We start from the raw sequence: 21,094 nt of genomic DNA, 5'->3' as shown, positions 1-21,094 counted from the left end.
AGGTATTGATATTGTACCCGACTAAAGGGATGAATCATAACGCCTATGAATCTAGCTCTCGTCTCGGCCATTTGTTGCGTCGAGATTAAACGAGCTAGTTCTTGATCCCCCCCAAAAAGACCTTCCCAAACGCCGTTGCGCTTGTGAGGTGTATCCGAAGCCCGCGCAAGCTCTGGTATCCATGATATCCTCCCAGCCGACCCTCTCGCTCCTGCGACCGATTTTCCCCCAGCACCGCCTCCCCATCTATCAGCCGGTATGGCGTAGACGTGCCTAGGCTTGTATCTCCAGACCGGTATCCCATCCCGTTGACGCAAAGGAAAGAAACCTGTTTCCGACCTAAGTAATACAGCTTGGCTTTAAAGAAACGTCGTTTCATCACCCTGTCGTCTTCATCCCAGCCGTATTTCGAGGACCAAAGGAGAGTGCTCCATCGTAGACGCCACGGCCTTAAAGCAGATTTAGAGATCGAGAGACCGGGGTTGGGAGAAGTCGTTGAGATCGACTTCACTTCCCAGTCCCTGTCTGTCCCGTCCCACGGTTTGAAGGCCCATAGTGTCCGATGACTTCAGTGTCCTCACTGACGACGCCCAGCCCACCGCCAGCCGCGGCGCTGTCGCTCCTACTACGACCACCGCCGCCTCCTTCGCTGCTCCTTCGGCGCTGATGCACAGCAGGCGGCCGGCTCATGCCGGACAGATTACTCCCCGATCGCCGCCGTCCCTCCGGCACCGGGGTGGCGGCCAGCTCAGGCACATAGGGCGTCGAATCGAGCTCCTGCATGCCATCGCTGCTCGCCTCGCTCGCGTTGCTGTAATGTCGCAGGTGAGCATAGGGTCCCTGCGAATCCGTGCTCTGGCGGTGCACGCCAATCCATGCACTCGACCCCTGGCTGACGCGTTGACTGCGGTCCGGGACGACGTCGAAGTAGCCGCCACCGTAGGACGAGTCGTAGCTTGCGTGGCGATCTTGGGGGACTGCTTGGTAGTCGCCAATCGTACTGGGCGTGCCCCGGTAAGGCGGCGTGAAGTCGGGACTTCCGAAGCCCATGGTGTTGGCTGTTGTGTCGGAGTCATGTCTTCTGTGGGATGGCCGGGGCGACATCATCAACGGATCGACGCTCATGTCGTCCACTTCGGATGGCGTAGGTTTAAACTGGTACATCGATGGCCGTGACTTCGTTCCCGTTGAAGTTCCTCTGTTGCTAGTCTCGACTGCCTGGACGACCTTGTTGAGATGTCGGATGATGATCCAAGTTGCCGCCAAAACGATGATGAGCAAGCCCACACCGCCGGCTACAATACCTGCTATCTGGCCTGTCGTCAAGCCATCGCCGCCTCCGTCGTCACTGTTGATGGGCTGCTCTTTTGGAACGGTGCTAGGGTAGAACTTGATCACTATCTGGTCTGGCTCGTCTGGCTTCAGAGTTGCCTCGGCGGTTGGTGCTGTGGTAGGTCTTGATGGTGTGATGACTGTTGTTGCTGTCACGGTTGTCATCAAGACTTGAGTGGCATCGTTGGTCGTGGTTATTGTCGTCGTTTGTGTGTACGTTGATGGCTCTGTCGAGTAGCAGGCGCTCACAGCACATCCGAGTCCATTACGGCAGCAACCGTAGCTTAGACTAGCTGGACATAAGTAGTAGCTGGCCGGGCATGACTGAGAGTATGAAACCCCAGACGCCGGGACGCAATTACTGCCCCTCTCACACCGGTATCCCTCTGGACAGCATCCGCCTGGATCATGTTGTTAGCTACTACGCCCTAAAATCGTCAAGCAATGAACGGTTCGACTCACCTCCCAGATTTATTTCGCAAGCATAATATCCAACCTGCCCCGCGCAAGTTCGAGGCGCGCTGGTTGTCGCATAGCATGAATCTGTTGCGCAGTCGTAGCCTGACTGACAGCAGCCGCCCCCTAGATTTGCTGGGCACGCATTGTAGCCGGTCGAGCATACTGTATCTCTTCTTCCCAGCTCCGGAACAGCCGTGATTTGCGCTTTTGCCAGTCTGTGTACTCCATCATGTCTCTTGTAGTCCGATGCTGAAGCCCTCGCGCTGAATAGACCAAGCCCGAAGCCGAGAGCACACACCGAGCAAGAAACCAGTCCCTTCATTGTGGCGAATGTTGTGAATAAGCACGAATACCGCGCGGGACTTCGGAGCCCGCCGATCATTCGGGGATGGCTGGATCAGCGGACGTGTAGCTGTCGGGTACGTTGGAGGGGAGCGCAAAGGATATACTCTAAGTGATCGGCGCCGTAGGGGAGGTGGGAACAATGTTGAGAGGTCGATTTCGCGCCGAAAGGACTTTTTCGACGGGATCGGTCGGAATATGAAGCTGGCGGGTTATGCTGGTGCCTTCGGTTGGGAGGAGGGACCGAGATAGCCCAACTGCATGTATGTCTGGGGGCTGAGCGAGAGTACAGCGCAGCACCGCACCACCCACAGTCACACCCCACTAAGTTCATAATCGGCGATCGGTGGCACAGTAGTAGGGCTGAGTGTCTAGAATGAAACTTGATGATGGAAAAAGGTCTCGTATTCCTTAATAGACAAGCTAGGCGTGTTGCAGGTCCAAGAACGACGCGAAACCGCGCCCTCGATCGTGTCTTTCTCGTTTCTATCCGCCAGGTATGATCGACCCGGCAGCGGATACTTGCAGCTCAGAATGGGAGAGGGTAGGGCGATCATGGACTGTTTGGGAGGGAACCGAGCAGATTGCTGTGGTAGCATGTGTACAAATGTGATGGGAGGGCACAGTTCTGCGGTAGGCCCTGGCCGGACCCTGGCTTCATGAGTGCATGTTTGGGACAATGGGATTCTGGGAGGTGGCTTTTCTGTCAGACTGTCAGCTTTCACCACGTCTGACTTGACTCCATTGGGAAGTGCGAGAGAGGCGGCTCTGCCCAAGAGGCCAATGAGAAGCGGATGAGCGAGGACACCAGCCTCTTAGAAGCCACGATAGCGGCGGTGGAGGATGGCCAGCTGGAGGGATTTTTGAGAAATCCATAGGATTTCGATGGACTCGATTGCCGTGGCTGCTGGGCGTGCCGGGCATGTCTGGTCCGAGGGCGAAGGACGAATCACGAAGGGGCAGCTGACGAGTCGGACAGTCGATGGCTGCAGTGATGCGGCACGACGAAGTGTGTCTTACCCGTGAATGTGGGCAACGTATGGGAGCAGCGCAGAGGGCCACCAATGAGACGAGGTGCAGGCTGCAAGTTGGTGACAAGAACCAACGGGAGCGGCAGGTCGTAGGAAGTGCTGGGCAGGTGTTAGCTGCAGAGAGCACGGCGTGTGGGTGGAGGAGCCCGGGATGTGAGAATGCGAGTGGGAATTTGCATTTGGCGATGGGCAGATTGGGACTGCAATCCGTTGCTGATTTTGGGGGCATCTGCACTTGGATGCGACCCGAAGGAGCATCAGCGCGTCGAGAGCCAACGACGTCGGACCAACTGAAATAGACGGACAGATTGTCGCTTGGCAACTTTTATATTTGGGGTCCATATGTTTTGGACTTGGTGCTAGAATAGAAGAGACGCAAAGCTCACACTGGTGAGAAGACGGAAGAAGAGAACCGACGAGGCCCGGCCGGACGTCGTCGGAGGTATCGGGTACCGCCGCGGCTTCGAAGCTTCGAGGCTTGAGGCTTCGATGGCTGGAGGCCGGGCAACGACAGCTGCGGGTAGAAGGCCCGGCGAGCACACTTATGAATGAGTAAAGATCATTTTGATCCAGTCTTTACTTCATGGTGCGCTGGCAACAACCGCCATTGGGTCTTAAGAAGAAGTACGTCTGGAGGCTGACCAGTCGAAGATGCTTATGAGAGAAGTGGCGGCTGCAATGAAGAGCTGTATTGGTGTTGGGAAGCAGGCTGGAATCCTGGATGAGTGTCTGGACTGTAGATGAGCATGCGGTTGGCGTTTCAGGATGAGATTGGAAAGCGAACCTAGCTGAAATGAGCACATGAGGAGGTGATAGATGGACGGATATGGCAGCAGAGGAGCAGCTTTTCCGAGAGGTTTCGGTAAGAAGAGGCGAGAAGGGTGAAGATTGATATTGCAATAGACAGGAGCATCCGCTGGGCTGGCACGGTCAAAGCCACCGGGCCGCGGGGGAGCGACGCCGAGCGGGCGCGGGGAAGAAATGTGGGGTATTTGAATGCGATTGTCAACACTAAATGTGTCTCTGCCAGAAATGATTCAGACAAAAACAGACGTGAAATGGGGATTCGTTTTGCTGGAGATAGATAATTAGTGTAGATTGGAAATCGCTGGAATGGACATTTCGATAGGGATTCATGGGTAAGGTACGTACCGAAAAGGACTTTCTGAGGTGGCAGGGAAGGAGATATTAATAAATCAACGCAGCAATGGAAGTCACGCCAGGCACAGAGACAGAGACAGAGGCAGGAGCACCTTCCACGTGAGTTCCATTTCTCGCAAATACAGAAAAGGAAGGCACTGCTCAGATTTGGATCTTCATGCACCTGCAGTTGCAGTGTTGGTTGGGCCGCTGAGTGCGAGACCGGGAAAGAAGCAACCATCGACTGGCACCTGCCTCTACGTTCCTTCCCATTTGATTTGCCCAGACCTAACCCTATCACCCTCAGGCGAAAACATAGGGCACATTTACTAAGGCATATTTCTCAGGCAGAAACCAAGAGGAGAGAAGGAGCAATAGGCATGTCAAATATCCTGGCAATTGGGCAGGAAAGGAAAGAATACCCCCACCGCAATATGAATTGATTAAGGGCAGAACTTTTGTTCCAATTCTCCCTCATTCATCTCCGGCCAACAGCACTCGCCAATTGGACAGCTGGCGGGCAGTGATTGACAGGCACAGGCACAAGCACAAGCAAGCACACGGGAACCTGTGCTTTTCAGTGGAGTTTTTGGTCCCTTAAGGTTGCCCTCTCTGTGGTTCTGGGGCCGTTCCCGCTTGTCCGAGGCCCTTGCCATTCTCCAATTTCTTCTCCATTTCCAGCCATCCGCCAGCCGACCGCCAGAACATCACCGCTAGAGCCTTGGGAGACTCCGCTGATCAACCATCATCGATGCTCAATTGGGATGCCTTCCCCGGATTCTTTCTTTCTTTTCTTCCCGTCTCCAACGCGAATAATCAGACGAAAAGTCAAAACTCGCTCAGTCCTGGTCCTGTCCCTGACAAGGGCTATCAACTGCCTCTGATAATGAACACCACTCCATTCGTGGCATCGCATTGCTGACCACACAGTAATATTACCTCCAGGTACCTGACGACAGGTTATGCTACATGCGATTGCCGTCTCCCGATGTTTGCCACCGTCCCCGAGAAGGGGTACTAAAAGATACGAATACCACCAGAGACAAATCCATCACCATCTCCAGCAACAAGCGTACGAAAACGATGGACTAGGGGGCAACGATCCCCGTCCCGTCCGCAACAGCGTGCCATCGAATCGACACACGACTCCATCGCCCTGACCGCTCTCGCTCTCGCCCGTCCGTCCCTTCACCGATCAAACCCATCGATCCGTTGGTCTACCACTAGCGAGCGTCGTAACCCGCACTCAGCTTCCATTTCCTACGCAGCACACCAACCTGCTCCAACCTACTTGTCCACCAACTTGAGCCATGTGGTAGCACTCAACACACCAACTCCCTCTTGGGTCTGCCTGCCAGGAGTCTAGATGCCGGCTGCACTATAGCACGTATTTTCAGGCACACTGCCAATACTTGGCTCGAAAGCAACCCAGGAGTCGAGAATGCGGGGAAGAAACGTTCTTCCTTACTGAGAGGCGGCATGGCAACTAGGATCATGGCCATGGGTATGCGGTCGACAACTGACCCAAGCTGCTCGAGTCGTGTCGTCACAACATGTGCCTCGTCGATTTCGACCAAGGGAAGAGAAAACGTACCAAATCAGACCGGCTTATTATTCACCACTGCCGTCGGCATGGTCGACGTCTGCCTACGCTAATTGCCGTCATGCACACGATGCTCAAAAATGACAACCAATCCTCGCACCCCTTGTCGTCAACGAATATTCCGGTGGAGGGACACTCCGGTGGAGAAGGACCAGCGTGTACCACTGCATAGCATGTCTAGACGACACCGTCTCGAAGGAAACCAGACGCCGCTGGCAACCTGCACCACAGGAGCAAGACTCGCAGCTTAACAGCTCGGCTCCGCTGCTGCAGTTCATTAAAGTCAAGTGACTCGACCCAGTCTCCATGTCAAATTAACCAAGGCTGCTGCTGGAGTTGCGGTTTGAAGATTTCGCAGCTGGGTGGACGCAATCAATCTCCAATTACGGCTTACACTGAGGCGGAGCTTGCCTCCGGCACATTCAGAGTTCCAAACCGTCCGAACGGCTACTGGACGCCATTTAAACTTTGCTTCTTCGCTGCAGGGTCCAATTCGCAACCGTGGCACGCGTGGCCGAGGAACGCAAAAGGTCACAGTACTTTGGCCATGATGCCGGGCGAACTTGCTCCCCGACTCGTGGGAAAAGCCCACTAGACCGGCCACTCAGACATCAACAACGCCATGACGTCCCTGGCTGGCGGCGGAAGGAATGCGGCACGGGTCTGCAAGACCGGTAGCCTGAAGCAGAGACAGATTTGGCAGATTCGAACACTACTGGAAGCTTGAGGCGCCCTAGAATAACCAAGCATACGCCGGAAGAGCGATACGAACAACGCTACGCCATGCCGCCTGGGTGCCAGAACTTGGGATTGGATTGCTGGAATGTCTGGGGTCAACCTCACACACACGCACGCACTTGATCTTCGAGGCCAGGGCTGTCGATGTTGACTCGACTTTGGACGTGCCAACTTTTCTCTAACCAAAGTCCTTGGCTTCGATACCAAGAACAAGACGGCTGCTTCTACTAATCACAGAAATAAAAAGCCACATGACAAATGAGCATCAGGAACAGCCTCCTCCGGGATTGCCTCCCAAAAATCAACCCAGTCGTGGTGGTATTCTGCGTACACATTAACAAATAATTAGCTACAAGCATCTACCTGGCCTCGGAACCCCTTACTCCAATCCGTACCGACAGCGCAGTCCGGCCTGTCTCCAAGGCACTCGGTCACACCTTACTCCTCACTTACACACCTGAACTGGGACACCCAGACACCGCCAAACACCACCATCTCGTCCTGGTCGACCACTTAGACCAGGCGCTGCAGACAGTCGACCGAGATTGTCACATCCATCTCCGCACCAGATTCGCCGCTGTAACCCCGCAAGTTTCTCCACCTTTCTGCTTCTAGCACTGCTTAGCCTCCCGGGATCTCTTGGTCACGATGTGCGTGATGGCAGCGGCATTGTCAGCATTGGGAAAGACGCCGTCGCCGGCTGTTGGACTTGGCCTTGGGCTTTGGCATTGGGTACTTCGTACATGATGTACACTGGTCGCCGCCGGAAGCCAGTGGAGGTACGGATACACGGGCATGCCCAACACAGTCAAGGTCAGGACAAGGTCAAGGGCAAGTCAAAGACGCCCTGAGTTGGGGCAGTTGGAGAAATCGCCATCGTCCAGGCCTCGAGCTCTGCCTTTCTCATCGCCTCAGTTCTGTTCTCTTTTGTCCTCATTGTGACTATTTGAATCCGCCCGAATCCGACATTGGTGTTGGCTCGCACGGGTTACTACTGCTTCTCTTTTCTTTTCTTCTCTTCTGCTCCAACTTCCCCATACATCATCTCGCCATTCTCCAGAAGCACCACGCCCAGTCTCCATCCCCCGCGCACCCTAGTGAACGGACCAACAATACGAATTCGTCCTCACCTCAGCGCATCGACCCCGGCCCTAGTCGATACCAAGCTTGCGGCCCCGTCGAAGGAAAAAGGGCGAGAACAACACCTCGTGGCCCAGGCAAAGGAGGAGAAAAGTTTACTTTCTTCTCTTCTGGACATCCTGCGTCTACCCTCGGCATTAGACCGATAAGCCGGCTACCGAATAGACGAGAAACGCTGGAAGAAGTGGGAAAAGAGAGGGAAAGGCACATCCACACCACGCGCAAGAGTCAAGAGGATCCACGATCTTTCCCTTCAACTTGCCGGCAATCAGTCACCAAGCCTGTCTTATCCACCTCGTCACATCCCCTCCCCATTTCCCATCAGACACCAAAGAACGGGACCCCCTCCTTCGCTACATAACCTTACATTACTGTCCGCTACTTCGCCCGCCAACCCCGACCAGACATCCCAGGTCTCCAGCAATCGTGCGGGACCGTCCGACATCGTGAAAGCCTGTGCCTTCGCTCGCCTTCTAGGCCCAGGTAGCCTCGGTCCACACCTCTTGCTGGCCGACTTTCTCCCTTCTCTCCGCGCGGGATGTAGGAGTAGGGCAACTTCTTCATCTCGATAAACCAAAATCCTCCAAGAGAAGTTCGCTTCGTCTTGTCCGCCGATCCCAAGAGAAACACACAATGTCTATGCCTGCTGCTGCAGGTACCGGCTCGTGAGCATCATGTTGCTGTACACTAAACTCGCCCCGCCAAAGGCTCCCAAAAGGCGATCTAGATCAGGTGAGTTAATGGCCAATCCCTCTCCCCTCATGCCTCCGCGTTTTCCCCAGCCGAGTGCCTGTTTTTTTGTCGGGTCGCCAGTCTCGCCTCGCTATTGCCGCCCGAATAGCTTCGTTGCATTGCGCACAAGTCTCGCTCCCTTCTACCCCGTCGTGTCATTGTCTTTTCCTATGACTGGTCGCATTCTGGACTCTGAAGACGACTTCTGACATGGGCATATTTCATTCGTGCAGGATGTACATATTGGTGAGTGGCCCCTCAGCTAACCTTCGGACGTTGAATTCCGCTAACATTGCGAGTAGCAAAGAAAAGGTACGACGACGAAGCTCCGACGATTGTCCTCGAATACTGCATTTTGCCCCGCGACATTTGAGAAACACATCTGACATTGTAATCACTTGCAGAAGAAGAAGTGCGATGAGACTCGCCCACAGTGCGCCCGCTGCGCCGAGCGAGGACAAGAATGCGCCTACGAACCGGTCAGGCCGCGACAGCGCAAGAAGCGCGACTCTATTGCCGGCCTGGGCTCCGACACGGCATCCCAAACAAGCGCCAGTGCCATCATTCGCCGATATTCTGCCCCGGACGTCACTCTCCGGCGCTGGAAGGAGGAAGCACTAGACGACGAAGATGAGGGGGTGGAAGAGGCCATCGTAGAGGAGCCCGAGGATATCACCGACTCGCTCGGCCCAGCCTTCGACATCAAGAGGATGTTTGGCGTTCACAATCACACCAACAAAGAGGATGCCCCGTTGATCTCCCCAATCGACGCGGTCTCATTCAACCTTTCGCTCGAGGACGCGGACGAAGAGATTGTCCGCCGAGGCTCAGTTGTACAGGACTCGGGTCCAGCACCACCACATCTTGCTGTCACACTGGCACAGCGCGACCTCTCAATGATTGCGCCTGTTTCTGTAGCGTCGCCGCGCCTCGAGTTCCTTCTACCAATGTTCTCCGAGTTCTCCGATCGCCCGAATCGCCGCGCGTTGGTTGATCACTTCGCCAACGTGATGTCTCATCTGATCGTTTTACGCGAGACTGAAGCCGGGAACCCGTTCCAACAGCTCGTGCTGCCGCTGTGCCATAGCAGCTCGACCGTCAAAAACGCCATCTACGCGCTCGCCAGTGCTCATTTAGAGAACAGGGGGTGCGGACACACTGAGGAGAAGGCGGTGTACTTCCACAATCAGGCGATACAGGGCTTGGCGCGGCTGATCGAGCTTGGAGGAGAAGCGAACAAGAATGAACTTCTGGCTACAATTATGCTACTTGTCTACTATGAAGTTGTAAGTAAACTTCGGCGTTGATGATCTGGACGCGGCTAACCGGTGATAGCTTGTGCAACAAGGACGGTCCAATATTGTGGATGGCCACCTCAAGGGTGCCATAGCAATCATGAACGGCAGCAACGCCGACCCGAATCCCACAAGCGCCTTTCTTGAGCGGGTAAGTCTTTTAGAATCCGCAATTACAAAACAAAGCTGACAACTGCAGGCCTTCCGCTTCTACGACGTCATTGCCGCCCTCTCCTTCGGCACAGCGCCCCTCTCGACCGCTCCGGCAACTGGCTGTCTCGTACCTTTCCCGCCCCTCGACTCGCCTTCCACATCACCCTTCAGCTCCGTGGACACCCTTCTAGGCATGTCCACCACTCTCTGGCCCATCATTCATCGCCTCTCCAACCTCCTCGCCCTCAAGAACGAACTCCAGGCAGCCATCGCCAGCGGCCAAATCACCAAGACCGCCGTTCTTCGTTCTGAGTTTGAGACTACCTCAGACGCAATCGAGCACGCTCTCAAGCAATGGCAACCCAACTTTCCGCCTGGGTTCTCGCCAGACATTGTCGACGATCTCTTATCTAGCGAGGACGAGCCCGAGCTGGCAGCCGAACGCGCAAGAATGCACTCCCTCCTCAACAACGCCCTTGCATATCGCCACTCCGCATTTGTGTATCTGTATCGTAGCATATACGGGTACTCTCGCCGTCACCACCTTGTCCAGCATCACACGCACGCCGCGCTGGGTCACTGTGCGGCGACGGTGTCTCATGCAGGCCCCATGGCAGCACTCTTGTGGCCCCTCTTCGTCGCTGCCTGCGAGGCCATCAACCCGACCGACCGGGAGATCGCGCGTCAGGCGTTCGTGGCCGTGGAGCGGCGACAGGGCATGACGAATATTCAGCGCGCGTGGACCATCGCGCAGGAGGTCTGGAGACGGGCGGACATGATTGACGATCACGCCACGTTCGACGGGTACGAGGACCACGCCGTCATGATGGCGTCGACTCCGGGTCAGCGGCTCGGTAAGGCATGCGACCTTTGGAGGAGGGTCAGCGAAGACATGGGCGTCACGATTGTCTTCGGATGATGATTGCCGCGATTACGATCCGCAGATGACGAAGGACTTTCGCAACGACCATTTACATAATGAAAGGGCAGTACATAGCTGGGGAGAATCTTTCGCGGTATATAAGAGCAACATCTTTCATGGGGCAGCTGGCATTATCTATGGGAGGTGGTCTACACAAAAAAAGGATTATTTCGATGGAAGGGGCTCATACGGAAATAAGATAATCAACAAGGTTGAGGGGGCGGCGCTACCGGCGTCTTTTCATGTTTGAGGAAGATATCACATGGGGCGATGGTCTAACGAGGCCGGATGTCCGTTTGCTTATGGCTTTTTGGAGTTTTTGTTCTTGGAGGTTTCGATATCAAGTTGAATTATAGTCTGTTGCAGACAACCTAGACCGGCTTCGATGGTGAATGTGTCCCTTCGCACCCAACTTGAAGTCCAACCTTCTACCGTTTGTATAACAATCATCAAAGATCGCTCAATGGAACTTGAGCATTGTAATATCGACCGCTCAACAGGTCATCACGACTAAAATATCACTTCATGTTCCGAGGCCACGTGATGCCCACGAGACTGATCTTATCCCATACGTCACAGACGCACGTGTAACCGGTCAGGCAGGCCAGGCCGCTGGCCGCGGCATGCTGACGCGGGCTTGGTATCTGGGGAAAATGCGGGCCCCCGCGTTCGTTACTAAGTGGTAGCTCGGTGTGTGGTGTGTGTGAGTGGATGGAGCTGACATGCCACATGCGCGGGCAATGGGTAAGATGTGTCCGTACGTGGTGTTTTGGTGTATATTATACGTTGGCTTACTCTCATTTGTACTCGAGGATCGGGCAAGTTATCTTGACGTTTGTGAGGTTGATGGAATTGGGTTTTGGGTTTAGATGATGGTGATGGGGTAGGTTGGCGGCGTTGAGATGGCAGGTGAGATCGGATGCGGAGTAGGTTTCCCCAGCGTCCGGGGCGCATCAACGCTATTCAATTCGTACATTGGAGCCGTCAAGAGGTGGACATTGGAGAGTCTCCGGACATGTCGGGCAGACCTGCAGCAGACGAAGCGAGGAAAGAGAGGCAGGCTGGGGAAAGCAAAGCAGAATCCGGGGGAGTCGAGACAGCCCGATGACTGGCTTATCGACATGGGGTCACTCATTCGCGTCCGGGGGGTGAGGGGTACCATCCAATATCCGGCGGTGCTACCATTTACAGGACGCGGGGATGTTTAGAGCTTTTTCACCGAAAATGGGCTGAATGTTTGCTTCGGACCAAGCTTGTGAAGCGAGGCGGTTCATCCGTCAATGATGTGAGGGTACGGATATTGGATCTTTATGCGGCGAGGGAGCGGTGTGATGGATCGGTGTGGACGGTGAGGTTTTGGGGGATGGTCGCGTTGCCTTAGCGAGTGAGACAGATTAGTGGCTTGATTAAGAGAGTGTGTTTGATCAGATATCGCCGGCATTGAGTCTGATTATCTGATACAAGTGAGTTTGGAGGAGTTGGATGGTTGATTGGTTCAGTGTGATGAGACGACCACCTCGTTGTAGGAGGACGCGTGGAGGTTTTTTGCTGATGCTGGATGAGGGCGATCTGGTCACGATCAATAGTGTGATGCTTATTGTTGTTTTTTGTTATTATCATTGACGATAGTGAGTTGTGTCAATACTCATTTCAGGGCGATCTCCTCACTCACCCACTCACTCACTGGGTGAAGATCATTGTCGTGAATGAGACGAGGCCCAGTTTTCCCGAGGCCCCTCGCTTCAGTGGTTGCAGCTCGCTGGTTTACCATTTTTGCAGCGACTTGGCGGGATGGGATTCTCGGAATTCTCCCTCCCCCTTGTCGCATTCTCACCCCCGATTTTCCCCTCTCCACCTTCTCCCCAATCCTGTCGATGCATTCTTGCCCCCCGGTTTCTTCTTCTTCCAATGGCAATGTCAATCTAAGACAAGACGAGACAGACCAGAGACGGGACAAACCCAACGCCACGGCCACGCTTTCGCACCATCGTCTGCGCCTCTCCCGTCACCCGTTCGTCGTTGCTTCCAAGCTAATCACCAGTTGTTAGCTGTTCCAACAATTACGCCTCGCCTCCTCATCCAACCCCCCTCCCGACGGGACCGTTGTTGACGAAGCCGGCTCGCTGATCTTCCCGGTCCCCTCGCCTCCCTCTTTGTCCCATCTCATCCCATCCATCCCGTCCCGTCGACCGTTGGATTTTACACACACCTTTCACTTTTTTTTTACTTTCTTCCTCCCGAGACGGAAATGCCCTGGTTCCACGCCGCAATGTGTGCCACCTCCAGCAACAATCAACATCGCAATTGACCTCGAGCTTCTTCCTGCGCGTCAGCTTCTGCACAGCATACACTTTCGAGCCCTATTGCTGGAGCTGCAGCTGCTCGTCTCCACCGAACCCTTCTTTCCGCAGGTGGTGGCCTGCACCCAAGCTCCTCCAAGCCAGCTCGAGAAGCTGGCCCCGGAAGCCATACCCCGGCACCAGCAGCGCCCAACCTTCAACCCGACCACATCCCCGATCCGGCTCTGTGCTGTGCTGTGTCGCAGTGAAAGCTACGGATACCTACAGATACTCGTGCTGAGTATCCGTACGGATACGTGTGCTGCCAGTCCCCCGTTCCTCGTGTGGGCTTTTTTTTACCGGGAACGACCTGCCAACTCCACCAGGCCCTGACCTGACCTGGAGACTGGAGACTGGAGGTCAACCGACCGCAAGAAACTGGAGAAAAACTTTGGAGATTGGGGGAACGCCAGAACAAACACTGGAGACCTGGGGACTCGAGGTGGTCTGACTGACCCTATTCTCTGGCTCTTTGCTTGCTTGCTGCCGCTGCTGCGCTGCGCTGCTGCTCCTCCAAGTCGAGTCAACCCGTCCGGCAGCCCTCCCGCAGTGCAGCACCATGCTGCGTCGCTGTTGAGGTTTCTCCTCACCTACGGTACCTGACCAGACCTTAACCTAACGCGCCATGACCTCCATCATCAACGGAGCTCCCCCCGCACCCAAGCAGATTCGCTTCGTCCACAACCAAGGCCAGCCCCCTTCCAAGAGACGAAGGATCAACGCCGCGTGAGTCGTGTCGCTTTGCTTCTACTGTCTCCTGTCTCCTGCTACCTGTTTCCTTCCCTCGCGCATCCTTCCTAGCCGTCTCACGCAACGAAGCTGACCTCTTCTGCCCAGATGCTTGACCTGTCGCAAGCGAAAGACGAGATGCGCCGGCGAGCGTCCCGTCTGCTCGACCTGCACCAAGAACGGCCATACCTGCTTGGGCTACAATGAGGTGATCGAAAAGAAGACGGCCGGTGGCGCCACTGTCATCAAGGACCTCAACGACGATGACGAAGACGAAGAAGAAGAAGAAGACCAAGCCCGCGAAGAGGATGACCACCGCGATGAGAAGCGCCGTTTCAAGACACCGGATACCGCCCGCCGCCTGTCCGCGACGCACAAGTCCGGAGGCGATGTCACGTCCCGGACGAGTTCTGAAGCAACCGCCGCACATTCTCCGACCTTCGTGCGACGGCCGTCGGAGCACGGCATCAGAGATCACGAGAACCGCCGCCCCCCTCCTCCTCGAACCACTTCCTACTCCGACGATGCCCGAAGCGTCCACAGTCGATCGCCCACGTTACACCATACCGAGCGCCATCGCGTGCCATACTTCCGTTACTTCGGTCCCACGGCCATTGTGCCTGGCTACAAGCAGATGGTTGTGTCTGTCCGGGACCGAAGGCGGAGTACAGGGGGCTCAAACTCGGCGACATCTCCCAGCTCTGGATCGAGTGTTATCCAGTCCCTCGGAATGGCCATGTCCGGTATGCCGCAGCACGACGAAGAAGTCGCCACCGACGAGGAATTGCCGGTATACGACCCAAACGACGTTGCGCCAGTTCACCCCCTGATTCTACAGCTGGTCAAGACCTTTTTCCTGCACTTGGGCTGCAATTACCCCTTTTTGAAGGAACTCAGGTTCACTCAAATGGTCAAGGAAAAGCGCGTCGAACCAATTCTTGTCGACGCCGTTTGTGCCTTGGCTGCCCGCTTCTCGGATTCGCCGCAGTTCGCCCAGAGCAAGGATGATGAATCGTCTCGTGCCGACTTGGGCCAGTACTATGCGCATAGGGCCAAAGCTGCGACCGTCGAGACCTTCCCCTGCCCTTCTGTCGGCGCCGTTCAGGCAATGCTGATGATGGCGTACGAGGGTTTCGGTGCCGACCAAGACAGTGCCCTGTGGATGTACCTTGGCCTGGCCATTCGTATGGCTCTCGATCTTGGCTTGCAGAAGAGAGTTGGTGTGCAATATCAGGGCGAGAAAGACCCCTGGTATACCCGCCAATGGGGCAGTGATGCTGGAGAGGACGACGAGGTCCCAAACAACGACGACAGCCTCTCTCACGAGGAGCAGGTCCAAGTCGAACAGGAACGCACAGACACGTTCTGGGCTGTCTTCATTCTTGACCGAGTGATCTCCTCTGGAACTGGACGACCCGTGACCTTTCGTGACGATGACTTTGAGTTAGCCCTACCCGAGCCAACCCTCGATCCCACTTCCGGCTGGCCCGCACCTTTGCCTATTTTCATTCAGATCATTCACTTGTACGGTCGCGTGTCTGACGTCCTCAACAACATTCGCAACGCCAAAGACCTGACCCAGGAGAAGTGGACCAAGCTGGCACGCATGGAGCACGAATTAACGAGACTCTACCAGAAGCAAGACTCCCGACTACACTTTAGCGTGTCAAACTTCAAGACGTATTTGAAGGCGGGGCAGGGCACAAACTTCATTCTGCTACACTTTTGGTTCCATGCGCTCATCATCATCCTACACCAGCCTACGCTGTTGACGCCCTTCGGCTCTCTTGACCCCGGCCATCAGCTGCTACCCAACAGCCGCGAGCTATCCATGTCCAGCGCCAAAACAATAGCCGACATACTCGCGTTTGCAGAGCTCACTGACCCGAAGAGCTTCATCGGGAATCCCTTCACGTCCCAGCCTATGTACATCGCCGCCTGTGCTTTCCTCATGGAGTCCATCGCCAATGCGTCTAATCCTACCTCTCGGGAGGCATCTCCGCCGCACGACACCAAGGTGGAAGGTCACAGGCACAAGACGGAACACAAATCCACGACCAAGCACTCACTCCTTGCCTCTGCGGCTAATCAGAATTACTCCCGTTGCTACAAATCACTACAGCAACTGCACAAATACTGGGGCGGGATCAAGTACATCCTGACTGCGCTCGACCAGAAGTCCAAGGGCATTTGGGACTGCGAGACCTATACCAATGAGGAGTACGAAAGCACAAAGATCACGCGTCGCGGTTCCATCGGTGCCCGCTTCCCGGCCTCGCCCAACATGCCGCCTATCGCGTGGTCTTTGACAGGCAATACGAACTCTCCCCCCAGCCTTACACTCATGTATCAGAACATGGCGGCCGGCCATCATGGGTTCGCACAACCGCAGACGAGCATGCCGAATTCTGCTCCTACGCCGCCGGGGATGATGATTTACGACCCCATCCGCCAGAGCCTACCCGAGCCTCCGCCGCATTCCATATTCGCCGTGGCATATCCCCAGGCAACGACGTCCGCAATGCGGCAGACCTCCCGGCCGAATCGACCCCACCGGCTATCCTCCTCGTCAATAGGGAGCCCGACTCAACACAAACCCCACCTACGTTTTGACGGTCTCTCGGACATGCCGTCTTCGCCGGTCAACGCCGGCATGCTTGGGACGAATCAAGCACAGCAGTCGGCGTCATACACGCCAGCCTCACACAACTCGTCGAGTTACGAGCAGAACATGATGCACTCCGCGTCACCGCGCGGCACGCAGCAGGACGGGACGCCGGCTCAGCAGCATCATCACCAGCACCTCTCGCCGCAAATCATGTTCGACCCCAACTTCGCCAACGGCACGTACTCGTACCTCGGACAGGGCATGGGCCCCATCACGGACGTCATCACGTTCGACAACCCGGTGGACATTGGCTCCCTGGGCCTGCCGAACGAGATGATGCCGCCGTGGTTGGAGTACCTGCCCGGCGATGTCCTGAGCTTGTTTGAGAATAATGGGATGGATCCGGGAAGTTGAAAGGGGTTGGGTTACGAGCGGTTTTTGGGTGTTCTTATTGTGTGCTATCTTGTTATATACTACCGGGGCATTTATGATACCATCATCTGGATCTTTGTACGGAGGGATATCATGGTGTTTGGTCGCGGATGGGGGGGACTGGAAGGAGTATGGATGTTGGGTCTGTTTGGGTTGCTTCATGACAACTTGATGACATTTGTTAGGTGCGATATTGTATTAATTATGAAAACTGGGTATGAATGTGATACCATGAATACTGCGTAAGACTCTTCTTATTGATACTCGTTGGGGAATGCTGGAACACCAGACATCATATCCATACTGCCTGCCTCGTCTACGATATCAAGAACTACTTTAGCCACCCGTCGTGACTGTTGCAGCCTTGACATCTAGAGAACCTGGATGGGTACGAAGCACTATAAAACTGTCTCCGTCTTCTCTGGAATGCAAACTTAGCGACAAGAGTGAGCCCTCCCATTTGACTTGAAACTGTGATAGACTTCGATCATGTGCTTCCCGCAATGATGTGACCTGGCAAGCGAGCTTCCTTCTTTGTTGGTGAAACGCCCGCTGGACTTAGAACCTCCTGAGGCCTCTGTGATTCCCCAGCCTCTATCATTGGTGTCTGTTTATTCTTGTGTATTCAGTGTAATAGGGGAAGAGAATTAACTAACAAGACATCACCACAGGGCATCTTGCTGGTGAGTAAAACGGCCATTGGCCTTCAGGAGTCAGGACTTTGCGGTTTTATTGGCAAAGATATAGACAACACACAAAGACTCTCTCGTTGCTAGCTGTGAGTTTCTATTTACCTCACCTCACGCAGAGCGATGTGAGTCTTTTATATGTGCTGGAGAGGTTCTTTAACTCAACTGGGAGCGATAGTTGCGATGCACTACGTGCTAGTGTTACACATACATCCAGTCTACTTGTGGATACTCTGAATGTGATTATAAAAGCAATGGGCTATGAAACCCAAGATGTGTCCCGTTCACCAACAATAGTCCACGTCTGTGGTCTTGTCTGAGCTAAGGGGAGCTTGGGGTGAAGTTGGTTGATGAGATGTCAGCATATCGCCCTTGATAATACATGTGGGTGGAGGTCAAGTTGACAGACTGTTGCTGATCATTTCTTTGTTTGTGACGTATTGAGGGTGAAGCAGCTGGAGATGAGGGATGAAACTAGGGAGAAGAAATGAGGTTGATCTTGGATGTACTCGAGAGGCTTGATCGACTTTCCAGACGTAGGCGGTGAACGGGTCGTTCTGTATTGCCATGTATCACGAGACCAATAGTACGACAATAATCCCAACTGTGATCGGGTGAAGATTTAAATCGTTGGCGTGGTAACGTGGTTTTATAGAGATTCAGGGACTAGGAGAAAGATGACGTCTGCTTGTGAACGATGGCATTGGCGATCTTCTCGATAAACTCTGCCTAGGCCTCAAAAGCAAGGCAAGGCAACTCACACGACTGTGTATGAGAGAGTGCTCTACCTACCATACACAATCATGCTATATAGCCTTTCATTGAACGACGATGACATCTTTTGGCAAGACGCCCTGCTTGTCGAGCCAATGCTTTAGGGCCCTTGGTCTCGGCCTGGTACGAAACCACGTATTGCAGGATCCCAGAGGAATCAGCTTGAGAGGCAAAACTCCGGGCGACAGGCTGCTGCAAAAAGCTAAGAATTGTTTGGTTAAAATTGATCCGAGTGAGTGGTATTCTCGTCTTTCACGGTCTCTTCCCGTCTCTGCTCGTGTATTTAGTATGAAATCAAATGCGGTGAAACTGGCATAAAGTACCTACGTGGCAGTGCCATGATTATCTTAGATGTTTTTTCTCAAATTGATGTCATCGCTAAATATCCTAAAAAGGCTACTAAAGACGTTAAACCCCTCAAAATCGACCTACTATCTGTCTGGCGATTTGAGCGGCTTTCTATTATTTATACATCAACGCCTATACAATTCGTCGCTGCTAAGCTATAGAAGATCGTGAGGATAAATTCAAGAGTTATTTATTTGTCTTTGAGGCGGACTTTGACCTTTAGGAGCTTAATCATTGACAATTATGATCTGCCACTCCAAGCTCTTGCGGGAATGATTTGACACTGGGGCAATACATCATATAGCTTGCTCATTATTTCCCACGTTTCGTTTCGCATGTAGCTGAAGAACAGTCTCATTAAATCGCATGAAAATGATTGTCCTGTAAGTGTGAGCGGATGACTGCTGAGTTAATCGGGTACATTACTAGTCAGCGACGCTGGCTGTCCGAACACCGGCATGCACATTACTTGATACGTCAATTTCGCCGAGATTTCGACCATTGAGCTTCCGATAATAGGTTTACAAATTACTTTGCTCGCCCATGTCGGTGAGAGAGAGCATCTTGGCCCAATATAATAAGCGATGTTGCATGCAGGGGCGTCTCACAACATGTCTCCTGCATAAGTTCACAAAACTCCATCCGGATGTTGCTCTTTTCCAGGGCCATTCTGCATCTTCTTTCCGGCCTGGAGTCCGTTGATAACGAAGATGAAGCCTTGCCACCGAGGCACCTCAGTTTGAAGTGTCTTCCAAATTTTCCACGCGTCGGCAACTAATACAATATTCCATGCAATATAATGCAGCCATCTACCATTATTGTTCTGGCTCGACCGAATGAGTTGCAAACTTTGCCAACGTTGTGAGGTTGGATGTTGTCATACTCTGAGTGAGCTTAGGTTCTTGAGACCGAGTTCTGTTTTCAGCGTCTTACAACCCCCTACCCCATTAATTCGCAGAACATGTTCTTCTCGAGAGACATATGCACATCGTCTTATTCGCGCTCGAAGACTTCCGTGCACCACAAATGCAATAAGCCGCGCAATACAATGCAGCCACCCTTATAATCTGGTCATAGATATCTCGCCATACCCAACGAGTAAAGACTTCCGTGCACGATTTTCCACCGCTGCTGCTGCATACCATCTCGGAAGAGACTGGGTCGCAATGCATCAATGTCTTATTTCTCTTCGTGTATGCGGGCTCTGATAGGTCCACGTTTTGTTGATGCATTTGGTGCATACTCGAGGGCCTGGCCAATGCAATACTCCCCACAGAAGACTCAGATTGGAAAAGACTGCATACTCGTACTGCAAGAAGCCAGTTTTCCCAGTCTTCTCAATCTCTCCAGTCGATTCTGTCTTTTCCAGATCCAATCCCATCACATTCATCTCTTTACCTACACAGCTTTGAGACGAGGCAAAAGAGATCAACGTTTCCTTCTTTCAGTTGCGGACCGAGGGAAGTCGACCAACATGAGCTAGACAAAAGGCTACACTGAGCTGTATCATTTTCACTTTGAATCTACCCTCTCAGCTTGCATTACCTGCAGGTCTGCGTATAGCCATCCAAGCCTCGAAAGACCATGGGCTACTATGATGAAGAAGGTGAGAATTTTACCAAACCCATTGGCTCGAAAACTGGCTTCTGATCATCTCTAGGATCGCCAGGCGCTGAGTTTCGCGTTCCTGAAGATGATTCCGATATTAAAAAATCAGGCGATGATCCCGGCGGCACGAGCAGCCAAGCTATTGAGAAGATGCGCAATCCCATTCCGCATCTAGCTCCTAAGTCCAACGCCTCTGTACCTGGAAACATTCAAGCATTGAACCACACAGCAACAAGCCTCACCACCAACATTCCCTGTCACCATATCAGGCTCGGCGACTTCTTGGTCCTTCAAGGTCGCCCTTGTCATGTAATCATGATATCCACGAATGCCGCAAATGGTGTCTATCGTTATCGTGGTGTCGATCCCTTCACTAAACGAATCTACGAGGATCAATCCCTTTCAGTCCCCGTATGTCGTTATGTGGTATGTCAAATGATGAAAGGTCCAATATTCAAAGAGTACCGCGCTCTTTTTGTACGGAAGTCACGCGTTTTCGCCAGCTCAACGACAGGCGCCACATTCAATTTTCTGATCTTGGATCAGTCGGATCTTCGAGCCCGTATTTCTGAAGCCTTGAAATCCGATTTGGACTTTGTTCATATCCTTGTTCTCACTGACCAAGCGGCTGGGGACCTTGCCGTAGATATGAGAGGCTTTTACAGTGAGGACAAGGCCAA

The 21,094-nt window shown here is 53.6% G+C and overlaps 3 protein-coding genes across 3 annotated transcripts; 2 read left to right on the top strand and 1 right to left on the bottom strand.

The window, feature by feature from the left end:
* Positions 1-507: 507 nt before the first annotated feature.
* On the bottom strand, positions 508-1,497 carry CkaCkLH20_08131 (uncharacterized protein; the record flags this gene model as incomplete). The annotated part of the gene is made up of 1 exon (XM_038890846.1): positions 508-1,497. One exon carries the CDS (start codon positions 1,495-1,497, stop codon positions 508-510), a length of 990 nt encoding a protein of 329 aa, XP_038744029.1.
* Positions 1,498-8,727: 7,230 nt separating this feature from the next.
* CkaCkLH20_08130 (uncharacterized protein) lies at positions 8,728-10,884 on the top strand (the record flags this gene model as incomplete). Its single annotated transcript, XM_038890845.1, has 4 exons — positions 8,728-8,763; positions 8,922-9,803; positions 9,853-9,963; positions 10,012-10,884. 4 exons carry the CDS (start codon positions 8,728-8,730, stop codon positions 10,882-10,884), a joined length of 1,902 nt encoding a protein of 633 aa, XP_038744028.1.
* Positions 10,885-13,851: 2,967 nt separating this feature from the next.
* On the top strand, positions 13,852-16,977 carry CkaCkLH20_08129 (uncharacterized protein; the record flags this gene model as incomplete). The annotated part of the gene is made up of 2 exons (XM_038890844.1): positions 13,852-13,952; positions 14,064-16,977. 2 exons carry the CDS (start codon positions 13,852-13,854, stop codon positions 16,975-16,977), a joined length of 3,015 nt encoding a protein of 1,004 aa, XP_038744027.1.
* Positions 16,978-21,094: the final 4,117 nt, after the last annotated feature.

The sequence above is a fragment of the Colletotrichum karsti genome (assembly GCF_011947395.1).
Source record: "Colletotrichum karsti strain CkLH20 chromosome Unknown Scaffold26, whole genome shotgun sequence".
Taxonomy (NCBI): Eukaryota; Fungi; Ascomycota; class Sordariomycetes; order Glomerellales; family Glomerellaceae; genus Colletotrichum; species Colletotrichum karsti.
The sequence above is the reverse complement of the archived record's forward strand: the minus strand, read 5'-3'. Positions and strand labels throughout refer to the sequence as shown.